This window comes from Onychomys torridus, chromosome 14 (genome assembly GCF_903995425.1).
Source record: "Onychomys torridus chromosome 14, mOncTor1.1, whole genome shotgun sequence".
Taxonomy (NCBI): domain Eukaryota; kingdom Metazoa; phylum Chordata; class Mammalia; order Rodentia; family Cricetidae; genus Onychomys; species Onychomys torridus.
The window spans coordinates 4885291-4900975 of NC_050456.1; the positions used below are offsets into that span (position 1 = coordinate 4885291).

At 41.8% G+C, this 15685-nt stretch overlaps 1 protein-coding gene across 2 annotated transcripts in view; it reads right to left on the reverse strand.

The window, feature by feature from the left end:
* The window catches only part of Ahr (aryl hydrocarbon receptor), a 40864-nt gene that overhangs the window by 12285 nt on the left and 12894 nt on the right, over positions 1-15685 (reverse strand). For both annotated transcript variants that reach the window (XM_036206574.1, XM_036206573.1), the window contains exons 3-5: positions 5662-5765; positions 3515-3604; positions 849-972 (exon numbers count right to left, since the gene is read on the reverse strand). In XM_036206574.1, the coding sequence (XP_036062467.1) occupies positions 849-972; positions 3515-3604; positions 5662-5765 (318 nt within the window). The remainder of the gene's footprint in view (positions 1-848; positions 973-3514; positions 3605-5661; positions 5766-15685) is intronic.

Here is a 15685-nt window from a genome sequence, read left to right on the forward strand (position 1 = left end):
GGACTCAGAATTTAAAATACCATTTCAAAAATGATTCAAAAGCCCAAACTTATTAACACGTCCATCCTGTGGAACTGGACACATTTCTTACTTGTATTTCGAGCTACTGCTGTCAACTATGTCTATATTCTGAGAGTGGTTCTCTTTCCTACCGGTGGCGAGGCATTGGAAAACCCCTTCGAGTCTTGCTCAGGCTAGTGTATGTTCTTGGGGTACATTTTGGTTAGAATGACTTACACTCTTCAGCTGCAACCCTGCATATTCTTCCATCTCCCACATGGTACCACAGCTAGTTTTATAAAACAGCACTGCTTTGGGCTTGGGTCATAGCTCAATTGGTAAAGGGCTTAAAATGCAAGCATGATATTGAGTTTGATCCCTAGTGCCCATGTCAAGAAAATGCCAAGCATGGGGGTGCATGCTTGTAATCTCAGTGATGGGGAGGTACAGACAGTAGAGTCCCTATGGCTCCCATCAGCCTAGACTTCTTTGTGATCTCCAGGCCAATGAAGGATCTTGTTTAAAAATATAAGATAGAGGGTGTACAAAGAATGACACCCAAAGTTGGTGACCTTTGGCTTCCACACATGTACCCACAAGTGGGCACAGACACACACATTGCTGACAGTGCCAACCCTCTGATGTATGACATTCTTCATGGCTCTCATCTGCTGAATTTTCTTTATCTTAAGATCCTCTTGCAGTCCAGCTCTGATCTACGGCTACAGGCTCATAGCACCAGACTTGTTCCCTTTCTCCAGCATGGAACTTTATGCCGTACAACTTCTCAGCCTCCTTTCACAGATATTCGGAAAGCATCAACATGGCCTTTTGGTAAACTTTCTTACCATCCACTCCTTGTGCAGAGTCTGTGCACTGTGCGGGATTTAGAGGCCAGTGAAGCTGGCGCTGGAATTCAGCTCGGTCTTCTGTATGGATAAGCTCATAGACGCTCTGATGTATGACATCAGACTAAAGATAAGGAGCATGAGAAAATAAATTAGTGATTAAAAAGTGATAAGCTTTAGTAAACAGCTTCAAAACATGTCTAGATCAGTAGGTACCTGTTAGTGATGATGAACTGAATACAAATGATGGTTTGCAGAGCCCCCAAGTCATTCACAATAGGAAAACTTACAGACCAGCCCTGTAACTGATTCAACAAATTATCTGCCATCACTTGCTGACATGAATACTCTGGTTCACAAGGCATTTTCTGTTCTTCAAATGTACCATATTAAGATCTGCTCACATTCCTTGTCCATTTCATGCCAGTTGATGACATTATAGACCAGTGGTTCTCAACCTATGCGTTGTGACACCTTTGAAGTCACATATCAGATATCTACATTACAATTCATAACAGCAGCAAAATTACAGTTATGAAGCAGCAACAAGATAATTTTATGATTGAGGGTCACCATAACTTGAGGAACTGTATTAAAGGGTCACAGCCCTAGAAAGGCTGAGAACCTCTGCTCCAGATCCTATGTCACCCACGAATCCCTCTGTTAGCATCTCATTCTGTCTTCTCTAATCTTAACAGCATTTCATTTTTATCTGCTTGGCAGTTTCATGTGTGCTTTCTTTATAGTAACTTTCTTTCCAAGTAGACTCCACAGAGTTCGCACCAAGGGACACAGCCTCTATGGCACCCGCGACCCCTCACCCCTCACCCCTGATGTCTCTCAGCCTTGACTTCAGTGCTGAATGCTTGGTCTTTGGTAGAGTCTGTTTTTCTTTTATCTTTCCCACTGAAACTCACAGCATCTAATGCATTTTTCATCCATCCTACACAAATATATACATGCAGAAAAGTTCCAGGTAGCATCTTTATTTGTGATGATACCCAACATTATCATTTTACTTTAGTGCATACTAAGCTCTGAAATAGGAAATTCGATTCTTATCCACTGTATTACCTGAGTTATTTCCCACTAATATGTCACAACTTGTTTTTTAAGACTGGACTCTTTATCCCACATCAGAAAGAATATACAAGGTATGCATATACATGAGAAAAATAAGTTGGAACATAACTCATTTCTTATTTTATTTTATTTATTTATTTGTTCATTTGTTTATTTATTTTGTGGTTGATGCAGAGTCTCATTATACAGACCTGGCTGTCCTGGAACTCACTATGTGGAGCAGGTTGACCTGAAATTCACAGAGATCTGCATGCCTGTGCCTCCTGGTACTGGGATTTAAAGGAGTCACCACACCTGAATTTCTTTTATTTGTGATTTTTTAACTGATATAAATCATAGTTTCATCATTAAAACCTTAAGTGATTCACTGTGTTTCAAATAGGCTTTCTACAGATAGTACATTGTTTAAAACAAAGAAAACTAAGATTTAGGTTTGTGACAATGGCCAAATTCCATTACTTTAAACATCTTCCCCTAAGGAAGTCTCCCTGGGAAATAAATTTACAATTCAATCATTTCTATGTAGCCATTACATAGTTGCCAGGGTGATCTGAACAGAGCCAAACACCCACTTTCTCTCTAATACAAACTGTCAGTGGACTGGAGTCTTCACGTGTGAAACAGTATGGGTTGTGCAGGCCGGCAGCCTCGTGAGATTCGCAGAAATGCAAACTCATGGGCCACACTATGACCCAAAAACGGAGTATCTGGGAATGGAGCCCAAAGATCTTATCGAGTGTTTCAGGTGATGCTTATGACATTACAATGTGAGAACCAGATACATAAGAACAGCAAGCATTCAAGTGTACTTCTGGTCTGTTCTCAGATCATATCAGATGTTCCCGTCCCTCAAATATACCAACGTTTCATAATTCTATCAACAACCTGTCTTGTTACTTTTCTCTTGCTGACCACCACACACACCATCCATTCAAGACTGCCACGCACAGGAAGCACTCAGCTCCTTCAAGGACTTCTTGTCTACTGCTAACACACTTCTCTTCCCTTCTGCTCCCTCACCAACCATCTGTGCACTCTACATGCTTTCACTCACTCTCAAAACCCTTCTTTCAAGGCAATACTCACAATCCAGATGCATCAGAATGAAAAGTATAAACTACAGCGTTTTACATGTGCCTTCTCATAGCATCTCAATAATTTCATAACTGTTTTACTCTGTAGCCCACGCCATCTAATAGCAAATGTTCTGTCTGCTTTGAAACCCGACCTGCTTTAAAGTCCCCTCCCACCCTCCACCCCTCCCACCCCCCATCCCCTCCTGCCAGGCTAATGGTTGAATCTAGCAGAGCAGGGTCCTGAAAGTTTCATATATATATATATATATATGATTATTGATGGATGCAAAAGAAACACAATAACCACAAAACAAAACATCAGTGCTATATATTATCAACACTGAAAAAAATGCAACAGCCTAAAATATATTTTCAACCCTTACAGCACACACTTTATTCTGTGTAGAAATGGCCAACTTTGATCTTAAATTATAAAACAGATAAAACAGTAGAAAGTTCGCTTTCTAAAAATAATCATTTTAAATGGTATAAGAGAAATGTGTTTACTTGCTGAAAGCCCAGGTAGTCTTGGATAGTCGACGACGCGTAGAAGACCAAGGCGTCTGCGGTAACAACCAGTACAAAGCCATTCAGTGCCTGCAGGACAGGAAGTGTAGACCTGTCACTCAGAAATAGCCACTCTCAGATAGAAGCTGTTTCTCTTTATCTGTGAACACCTTCTCCTCAAAATGGCCAGAATTCTTACACTCCCCAAACACAGGCACACAGAATACGGACGGGGGCAAACCTACCCATCTCTCCCATTGGGCTGAGGGAAAATTTACAACTAAATTTAAAGTCCAACCAGGTACATGAATAAGATATCAGGTCTTCCATTTTCCTTACAGTCCAGATTTCTTCTTTTAAATACACTGTGTCTAATTTTTGATAAGATAAACTGCACAGGAAACATTCACTATAAATCACATGCCTTTCTTCTTTAGGGAGGACAGCAGGAAAAACTGCTTACTAGACCTTATGTGGAAAAATCTAAGCAGAAGACAGCATGACTTCCAGCCAAAACGCCTCAGGCACTGACTGAAATTCAGATGCTTCCCAAGAATTTTAAAGATATTGAAACTTTTATTGGAAAGCACAATGCATATAAAATGTAGCACTAAAAAAAAATCAATATAATTCACAGCTATAAAAGACATAAATTTATTAACATTTAATCTGTGACTATTTTCATGTTTAAATGCATTATTTTATTTATGCTCCTTATTTCTATTAGCTCCAGCTACACCGTACCCCTTTTCTCCCTCGTGCCTGTACCAGTATTATAATTATTCCATGTTTTTCCCTTTTAGTTTTTAAGTTGTTATTGTTGTTGTTGTTGTTGTTTTTTGCTTAGTTTTTTTTTTTTTTTTAAGGTCATTGTGAGTTAGAGGTTTATCTTCCTCTTGAATAGCAAAAGTATATGTGCTCACTTCAACTAATTCAAAAAGCTCTCACTATGTTACACTTGAATTCAGTCCAAAGTCTCTCCCAAGACTCAAGGCAATCTCTCAGCTGTAACCCCTATAAAACTAAAAAGCAAATTACATCTGTCCAACAGATAATGGCAGAAAATACACATGACTATTTCAAAAGGGAGGAATGGGCGCACAGTGAGGAAGTTCTGGACCCAAGCACGACTGGAACCAAACAGGACAAACAGCACATCCTGTAGCTCCGTGTGCCGACAGGGAGTGCTGTGTGGCAAGGACGGGAAATGCCCCCTGAGTCCTGGGCAGCCTGGTGGAGCTGTCGGGTGGGGCCTTGCTGGGGGCAGCCAGTCAGTGGGGCGAGCTCTGAGGTCATAGTCCAACCCTGTCTTAGTTCTCTTCTCTCTGTGTGGGTTGTGTTCACATCTGCGGCTCCCGCTGTCCTGCCCACTGCTGCTTCCGCCATTCTTCCCCACCATGACGGACTCTAGACCACGGTTCTGGAGGCCCAAATAAACTGTGGTCGCTTTCAGTCACCGTGTCTCCTTACAGCAGCAGAAAAGACCTGCCACAGCCCCATTCCAGCAACAAAGTCAGCAGAGCCTCCGCCAGGTGGGGCAGGTCACTGGGGGGCTGAGCCAATCAGAAAGGCTCTGGCACTATCACAGCACACTAGCTCCTTCCATTTACTTCCACAAAATCACTGAGTACCTGCTCACTCTGTAAGAACCAAGCACAGTGTACCCTCTAAGAAGACACAATCAAGTTTTTAAGAATGTATCCACAGCAAACCTATTAGAAACTCCCCAATTCTAAAGCACAAAACAAGGGCCTGCAGTCATTGAGGAAATCTGTAACATGTTCACATCACTGCTAAAGTGAAATATGTTATAATATTACATACTAAAAATAAAATTCAGATTAAGAACAATATTTGTATACTAAACACAATCTTTAATTCTCTACATGAGCAACATTCTTGTACGGGCACACAGATCCATCAAGCAACAGGGGGATGACTAGACCTGATCAATCCAGTCCCCATAGTCCCAGGGTGATCAGACCTGATCAATCCATTTCTCAAAATCCCATCTGCCAGGTACTGGGGAATACCACTGTGCAATGCACATGGTAGTGGGCAGTGAGTCTGCAATGATGTAGAGGAATCAGGATCAATGAACCCCCACCTATGATCCCGACTGAAAGGAACAGCATCACTGGAATTACCTGTAATAAGAACTCTCCTTCTGGCAAGTCCAGCCCATCTCTGAATTGTGCTCGACACTGATCTTGGCCTCCATTCCTGTCAGCAGGGGAGGATTTTAATGCAACTACAGGGGAAAGAGGAAGAAGTAAGGACACACAGGTACATATTTAAACAAGGAACACTAAAAGAGTGCAGTAAAAAACACCAGAGATGACCTGAAACCCTGTGTTCAGCATGGGTAGTGAGAGGCAGCACAACTGCACAGAACCATTATGGCTACCCTTACCTCAGCATTTCATCACACACTAATAAGTCTCATTTGAACATACATGGCTCATGTATCTGACCGAGTCGGCTGCAAATCTCAGCTCTGCCATTTATTAAACATCTCAGCTCCCAAGCCTGCTTTAACTAGAATGTAAAAGGGCGGTTTTAAAAAGTCCATCCTGCAGAGCTACGGGGAAGAGTAATGAGAATGTACATGTAGTTCCTGACACAGTGGACCAACAGCTCAATAAACAGTCTCTGTAATTACTGTTTACAAGAGCTGAAGGATTGCATTATTAGAAAGAATAATCTCCTAAATGCCTTAAATTCTTACCTTCCCTGATCCCTTTCTAACCTGTGATATTTAGATACTGACTCACAGTCCTCAAGAATTATTTTATTATATTTTTTTTATGTTCCCCTGGCTCAGGGAAAGCTTTCTTAGTGAGCAGAATATCACATGAACCATTCTCACATTTGCACTTTCTGGTAAATGATCAGTGCGTGTCTCCCACCAGGATCTTATGCCAAGCTCCCACCAGCCTTTGCAGAAGCTGGCAGATACCTCTGTGAACGAAGAGGCCAGGGCTTGGCCTCTGTGTGTAAAAATTTCAAAAGGCCATAGAACAGACTTCCTCAGGCCAAAAAATAGCGTAAGTTAAACTGATCTAACTGCTAATCAAGACTAAAAGGAAATACTTCAGTGCTTCTCACTGAAACACAGACAGGGAATGGCTGTTCCTGGTCTGTGCAGCAGCTGCTGCTGCTGCCTGCTTCATGGGAGACTCTGCTGCAAAGCACGGCCTGCTCACAACGCCAGTGTTAACTCAAGACTCTGCTACTACACCAAGTGCTTCCACAGAAAGAACAGTCTAGGATTTTACCAAGTCAGACCCACTGTCAAAAGACGGGAGCAAACCCACACCCAAATCCAAACCCCACATTCTTACAAAATCAGCAATAGCAGTCTAAACCAGGACAGATACAGGGTTAGACAAAAAGACCTCGATTATCGCCTGGAATCTCTTCACACTAATTTTTTAATCAACAGAAGTCATGTCAGCACCAGCTAGAGTCACGGTAGGAGAAAGGGACAGACAGCTCAGCATTCACATACATTCTGAGTCACCAGAACGGTGACTGAGGAACTGGAGGTATTTGTCTCAGTGATGTACGCTTGCTAACGGGTTTGGAAATTAGACTTGGCCAGTCTTTAAGGATGATGTACAAGCTACAGAAATAAAGAACCGGAGGAGAATGTCAAAGAGTCGAGCATCAGAACAGGTTCACAAAGCATTACAGAAAGTGTGACGATGATGAAGGAAAGCTCTTTGTAAGGCGTAGTAACTCTCGGAGCTTTAAATGGTGGAAACACAATATTTGATCAAACAGACCAGGCTGATATTTCTGTTGTTCAGACGCTAGTGAAGGCCTAAAGTAAAACTGCACAAACACAAGTCCAGAAACAGTGTGTGTACTCACTTCCCAAGGTCCCCACAAGACACCTCCGTGCCACTTTAGAAAGTGTCCTTCATGCCTACAATTCTCAGTGCAGACTAAGTCATTTTCACCTTTTATGATGTACCCCTTGAAGTTTCAGGCTCATAACTATAACTTCTCCCTTTTTAAGGTGCTATATTAATACTCTATATTAATACTCTTTCTTCTTGTGCTCATGTTGCTTAATTTAAGAAATCAACGGAAGACAGCAAGTGCTTCCTACCATTCGATTACTCTATTTACTGAATAATAATGTATGACCATGGGGCTATAATCTATGCCCAGCACTTCCAAACGATTATGTCCCATTTAATTTCCATAACAACTTTATGAGAGTGGTATTGTTAGCTTAATATGATATGAAACAAAGACATAAGGAGATGAAGAAACTCCCTCCGAGTTGTCAAACTTTAAGAGGTGAAGCTGGATGGAAATCCGGCAGCCTGTGGCCAGTGTGCAGGCGATGACCTACTCATCCCACAGTTCTCTCACGGAGCCAACCTCTTTTCACCTCTAGTTTTCTTGCCTGTAAATGACAGCAACGCTGTCACCTGAGATGAATTCTGGTGAGGGTAAAATAACATGCAGCCTACTCACGGACAGTCAAGGGCAGAGATAATAAACCCCTCCCTGTGTTTACACATGCTGGGACCACTACAAAAAACTTAAACTGCACGGAGGCTAACCATTTCCACATCTTTAAATGGAGAACTGATGAACATCAACTAGAACTACTATGATGACTATATGGCACCTGAAATCTCTCAAATGGTAAGTGGTACACAGATCACATATATAATCCAATGTAGCCTTGAAACTTAACAGCTCTGGAATATGTGACAGCCTGTAGAAATGAAACATAGGATCCCCAATGGTCACGGATCGTACCACCTGAGCAGCACCGGCTGAAGTGTAACAGACATCCGTTAGACCTCCCGCAGTAGGTTATAGAACTCCTTCTGAAGTGACAGGGATACAAAAATAGCACAAAATAAAGACAGGCCACCGCCAGGGTATTTCAAGTCTGCCTTCATTTGGAGCTATCTGAAGCAATCACATAGCTCAAAGAAGATTCTACTCAGTGATGGAATTTAGTGTGTACATGCACACACTATCAAGCAGCCAGATCCCAGCACCAATGACTCCAATCTTAATCCAACCAACATTTACCCAATTTACACTTTCTAACATAGTACTTTCCTCTTTTGTATATTATTTTGAATTGTTAAAGAAGGAAAATTCATAAGACAAAATACTGGATTGTGGTAAACTACATCTTGAACTCTGTTCTTATAAGTTTATTTTTAAATTGAAATGTAGTATGATATAGTTTGTAAGCGAAAACTATATGTTTTATTTATTCTAATAATTGCTATTAATTTAACATATTTTACATTATTCATTATTTCCTTTATTACTTTGACTGGGAAAGTTAAATTCCATCCCAATATTGATGTAAGCGTAAGAGAGAAATGCTTAAAATCAGCAAAACACATAAGCATATACATAATAGACTTGTTTAGGAAACACGCTTTGATTAATTTAAGAAAAATACCCCCAACTTAGTTGGTATGAATCAATAAATTTCCAAATAATACATCAAGTATACCTAAAGGCAGATTTCTATATAGTTTGAGATAGAAGATACATTTTACTTTAATACATTGTAACGTTTTCTTCTGTATATGAAATGTGTTCTTTTTAAATATAAATATACTATTGTGTGTATGGGTGTATTTGCAGCAGGTTTGTCTGTGGACCACAGGTATGCCTGGTGCTCTTAGAGGCATCAGATCCCCTGGGACTGGAATTACAAACATTTGTGGCCGTCATGTGGGCACTGGGCATCAAACCTGGGTTATCTGGAAGAACAGTAAGTGCTGTTAGCTATGGAACCATTTCTGCAGCCCCTTCAGTATGTTCCTTTGAGGCAAGATGGGAACTGCATTTGTGTTTGTGATAGTCGTTTGGGAAAGTTACTATTTGCTAGCAGATCATTTTCAAAATGCAAATGGCTTTAAAAGTTAGTTCCATTCTGAATTTCATGTGAAAACTCATTTCCAAAGACCTAGTTATCACACTTCATGTTACACATTCAGTTAGATGCAATTCTTCTATGTAGTCCCTCCCTGCATTAATGCACCAAAGGCAGAAGTGTCTGTTAGTCTGTGGCTTTTGATAGGGCCATTAACCTTACTGTGTCACACTGTCATTTACATACAAGAGTGAAATTTAAAAATGACTTTGAAATGCAGAATGTGACTAATAAATTATACCAGTTACTATGAAACTTTCACAGACATTAAAATCATCTGGAAGGCATATTAATTCAAAGACTGGTCCTTGTCAACTTCTTACTCAGGGGCCCTAAGATGGCACTCCACAGTTCGCACTAACAATTCCCTGGAAACACTGCAAACCACACATCTCTCTCTGAAGACCAGTGACAGAATATCTGGATTTAGGGAATGGTTTAGAACTCTTCCAGGTTCCCATTTTTCCTAAAGTTATTATAGGCTTAGCACATACATTTACTAATATGAACATTTGGAGATAACCTCAACAATTTTACCAAGGCCCAAACTGCAGCACCCCATTAAAGCTGACACATGGGGTGAATACACAAACACACTATCCATGGCTCACAGCCTCCCAAACAAGTAACAGCTCTCTTCTCAGCATATCTAGACTTGAGCAATATGCCGCCATTTCTAACAAGAGAAAACATCATGGGCAAGGTAATGAGCACCTACTCCACTAAGAGATCGTGAAGAGCTCATTAGCAAAGTCCCACTTGAGTTAAAGTGCAGCATCTCTTCAACACAGGAGTTCTTAGGGGACATTAACTCTGGGTCCCTAAAAGTCCCTAGGCATATTCAGTCACAACAAGGAAGTTCTCCATTAAAACAAACTGTCAATATCCCATAAGAAACGAGTACGGTTTACATGACAATTTAATTATAGAATTCACTCACAGAGCCCTTCCTTTCGGCTCCAGGCCACTTCTGACCTCAGAGCAGGAAAGCCTTCTCAGTGTCCACAATGTGGCACAGGAAGATGAAAGGTCCTCTCCAAAGACAACACTAATCCATGGAGTGCCGAGTGCCTCCCCTGCCTGCTCACTCCCATCTGAAGGCACAATATCCTCTGCTGCGTGCTTCCTCCACGATGCAGAAAGGAGACATGACCAGGAATCAATGGGATGTTCTGTCACACGACAATGAGATGCACCCCACGTCATGTAGGAAAATGTGAAGCAAGAAAAACAAGTTCACAGTGGACAACTGCGGGTTCATTAAACACTATTTCCTCACTCTGCTCCCTGTCTTCCCTTTTGGAATGGTGATGTATACTCTATGCCATTGTATGTTGGAAGTCTGTGATCTGCTTTTTTGTTTCATTTTAAAGAGGGTTACAGTTAAAATATTAGCTTGAGTCTCAGAAGAGACTTTGGACTTTTAAACAGTGTTGACATTGTGAAAGACTATGGGGACTTTAGAAGTGGGGACTGGGTGCATTTTGGATTATGCTACAGCTACAAGCTTATGGGGGTCAGGGAGTAGACTGGGATGGTTTGAATAAGAATGGCCCACAGGCTCATGTATTTGAACGCTTGGCCCCCAGCTGGTGGAACAGCTAGAGAAAGATTAGGAGGTGTGGCCGTGGTGCAGAAGGAGTGGCCGTGGTGCAGCAGGTGTGGCCGTGGTGCAGCAGGTGTGGCCGTGGTGCAGCAGGTGTGGCTGTGGTGGAGTAGGTGTGGCCATGGTGCAGCAGGTGTGGCCGTGGTGCAGCAGGTGTGGCCGTGGTGCAGCAGGTGGGTCACTGAAGGAGGGCTTGGAGGTTTCAAACGCCCACACCAGGCCCAGTTGTTGTCCCTCTAATGACAACTTGTGGATAAGGTGTGAGCTCTCTGCCACTGCTCAAAACCATGCCTGCCTGCCTGCCTTCTGCCACAGTGATCATGGACTCACCCTCTGAAACTGTAGGCAATCTCCCAGTTAAATGGTTTCTTTTATAAATTGCTTTGGTCATGAAGTTTTGTCACATATATAATAACCCTAAGACAATGTCTAAATGCAGAGCAATTTGAACATATATTTATCTTGAAAATTTCAATAGGTAGTAAGAAAACTTCATTCAAACTATAAATGCCAAAATTTTTCTTCTTAAGAAAAAATTGTTAGCCAGGAGTGGTGGTGTACACCTTTAATCCCAGTACTCAGGAGGCAGAGGCAGGTGAACTCTAAGTTGGAGGCCAGCCTGGTCTACAAAGCGGTTTCCAGGACAGCCAGGGCTGCATAGAGAAATCTTGTCTCCAAAAACCTAAATAAACAAATCAGTAAAAATAAACTGTTACCCCTAATGAGGTTGGTAATCAAGAATCACAGTAACTCCTGTTTGATGACTGAGTAAGAGGTATGATTCAGGAGAAACACCTTCCTGTTAATGTCGGTCGATTCCAAGACCTGGACGTAGCCACCCAAATCCTAGTCTCCAGAACTAAACTTCAAGTGATCACAGTCATTGAACTTCTTGGATATTTTCTGCATCAGACATAATAGATAACAGTTTCAATAAATCACTTCAACTTCACCCTACCTACAAAATGACTAACAGTTAAATCCTGGGATGTTTCCACTGACTAGGAATAGATAACTATTCATGTTTACCTAACATCCAGCTTCTGCTTTATAGACAGCAGTGACAGCTCAGTCATGGCCACCAAGTTTAAGAAGATCAATCCAAGCTGTATTATTTGAACTTGCAATAAATAGATGTATTTTCTTGGAAAAATATCTATTGTTACAGTAAAACTTGAGTTTCCTTTCTAGCAAGATTGTATGATTACTCGTTTATATTGTTCTTTCCGCAGGAATTTACACACCCCCTGTTTGCATCCTGTTATTCATTTGAGCTTCCCTTCGCTCCGCTACACAGTTTCCTTAATAGAGGGACGGTGAGACCAACCATGGACCCGGCATCCTCAGGACAGTCGGAAGCTCAGCATCACCTGGTTTGCATAGCACTGTTCTGTGCATACAGGTCCTAAGCTCTACTCTGATGGTCCAGAGATGTGTGGTCATCTTGGTTTTAACTGATTTTTATCCCCTTCACTTTCCACCTAACTGTGCTCCTATTCAGAACAGCTCAAGATACTGCTCAAAGTGTATGCAGCACCATTAACCGCCCTCCCCCCCACACACTTTATAATTTTCCTGAAATTTTGTATATTTTGGTTTTTCCTTTCAAAGGCAAAGAAAACAACTTTTAAAAACTAGCCCTGGGCATAGTGGAGGCCAAACTAAAACACTGTCACAACTTTTGTGGTACATTTGCTCAAATACTGATTCCTTGGCAAAAAGTAAAAATCAGCATAGAACAAGCATTCTCTAGGAGGCATATTTTAACAAAATTTCCAGCTAATTTTTATGCACACTTAAGTGTGAAACCAATAAGATGGCCTAAAATTAAGGATAATATAATTGATGAGGAATAATATAAATAGGTATTAAACCTGAATAAAAACCCAACTAATTAATGAGGGGCTGAAAAAATACTTTAAACATGCCTGGCACACTACAGCTTTGCTAATAAGGCAGACTTGGGTAACAAGACACATGTCTACACATGCATGCGTGTAAACATAAATGTATCTTAAGCAATCATATATCTTAAAGATAGTGATTATGTAACGCTTACATGGCATCGTAGTTAATCTAAGTAGCTTCAGTGTCAACACCTACTTTTAAACAGGGGACAATATATATTTTTTTTTCTCACACATATTCACACAAACATACACAGTATTTTACACACACACACACCATTTCTCAGAGTTGAGAAAAAGGCCCCCTGCCCTGGACATGCAACTCTCCAAGGGCAGAGATACCTCCCAGGTCAAGGAAGAGTGAGGAGATCAGGTGCAGCCACAGGCACAGGTGCATGTAAACACTGGGGTTCAGGTACAAAGCCGTGAGCACGGGTGCGTGCAAACACTGAGGTTCAGGTACAGAGCTGTGAGGACAGGGTGCATGCACACACTGAGGTTCAAGTACAGAGCCGTGAGCACAGGTGCGTGCACACACTGGGGTTCAGGCACAGAGCCATGAGCAGTGATGCATGCACACACTGGGGTCCAGGTACAAAGCTGTGAGCATGGGTGCGTGCACACACTGAGGTTCAAGTACAGAGCCGTGAGCACAGGTGCGTGCACACACTGGGGTTCAGGCACAGAGCCATGAGCACTGATGCATGCACACACTGGGGTCCAGGTACAAAGCTGTGAGCCCGGGGTGCGTGCACACACTATGGTTCAGGAACAGAGCCGTGAGCCTGGGGTGCATGCACACACTGGGGTCCAGGTACAAAGCCGTGAGCACTGGTGCATGCACACACTGGGGTCCAGGTACAAAGCCGTGAGCACTGGTGCGTGCACACACTGGGTTTCAGGTACAGAGCCGTGGCACAAGTGTATGGATAAACAGCAATGGCTCCAATGCAGCCACAGGTATCTGCCCTCCATCAGTGAATGATCCTGCAGGTCCAGGATTCCTAACAAGCCCCATCAGGGCTGATGCTGCTCGTCTGGAGACGGCACTTTTAAGAGCCAGAGATAAGCACAAGTTCTCCAGACTTTGCAGAGAGGGGAGGGGCAGAACTACAGTTAGAAAACAATAAAAGGAATTGAGAAGCCTGGGCTCAGCCTTAGCCCTACCAAGAGGAGACTACCATAGACAAGGATGCTCAGACACACCACTGAGCACTGCACAGGGAGCCAGGATGAAGGGTGGAGTAAATGGAACTGCTATGAAACTATGCATGATCTCACTACTGTAGGAGTCAGTGTGCACTGCAGTCCACATGAAATCACTACTGTAGGGGTCAGTGTACATTGACAGACTACAATTATTAAAACATACACAATCAAAGAACAATGCAATCAAAGTTGCTCAAACAAATCATCAAATCATCTAAACATTCATCTGAAGGGAAATGACTTTCCTGGCAATCCTCTAAGACACACTGTAGATATGAGTAGGTGCTGCCTGGTGACCTGGACGGCCACCATCAGCACCATACGAGTTTGCAAAAGGGAAAACATCTGCATTTTAACATGATGGCTATCGAGTGATTATCACACCGCAGTAAACATGCTACCTAGTGAGGGATAAGCACACTGAGTTTGAGGAGCTGGGGTATCATCCACTGAGATCTCAATATCAGTCCATTCACTAAAGTTTGTGAAAGAATATGATGCTTTAAAAAGCATTTCCTTAAGAAATCAATGTTTGACTTATAAACAAAATAAGGCACTTGGGAATGGCTTTGCAGGGAAGGGCTCTTGCCATTTGAGCATGACACCTTTAGTTTCAATCCCCAGAATGCATGTAAAAGATAAATGAGGAATTATTTCACATGAAAAAATATGTTAGAACACTAATTTCAAATAGGAATGCCATTTTTAAAATGTGATGAAATATTGGATGGTTAATATGTAACAAACATCACTTGGCCACTTAGCCCCACATCCCACCTCACAGCTGAGTTACACCTGAAATACAGGAAGCCCCCTGGCATGATGGAAGTCACACAGTGTTAATGGCACTGTGAAGTAGGAAATCCAACACTGCTGACTGCCATATTTCAGTGTTCCTTCTAATTGTAAACCACTTTTAACTACATTTTCTTGATGCAAACATACACTAATATAAATCAGTAGAGTTCTATATAATTTTGAAAGACTAGATGAATTGACATCCATAAAAAAAGAAAATATAGGAACAATATATTACTGTCTCATGTGTGTGTCAAAGAGAGAATGTGCATGTGTGTGTAGGATACAAGCGTACACATCTGTATGTACATACATGCAGAGGCCAGAGAAAGACTTGTATGTCCTTCCCTGTCACTGTACGCCTTATTCGCCAGGGTTCTCATGACCCTGTAGATAAGCTGGCTGCCAGAAAGCCCCAGATCCCTTCTGTCTCTGTCTCCCACCATGTTTAGGATACAGGCATGTGAGGCAACTGCAAGCTTTTCCGTGGGTACTGGAGATTTAAACTCAGATTTGCATGTTGGTACAGCAAATACTCTATTATTCACTTAGTCATAGCCCAGCCCTAATCACAGTCTTCAAGTATTTTGTTATTTCTTTCTAAAAATGAAGTCTGTGTATAACTTCTAAATGTATGACTTTCAAAGAATGATACCGTGTAGCATGCAAATGGCTATGTTTGTCTGATGAATGAGACAGGGGGATTAATTTAACAAGAGTTA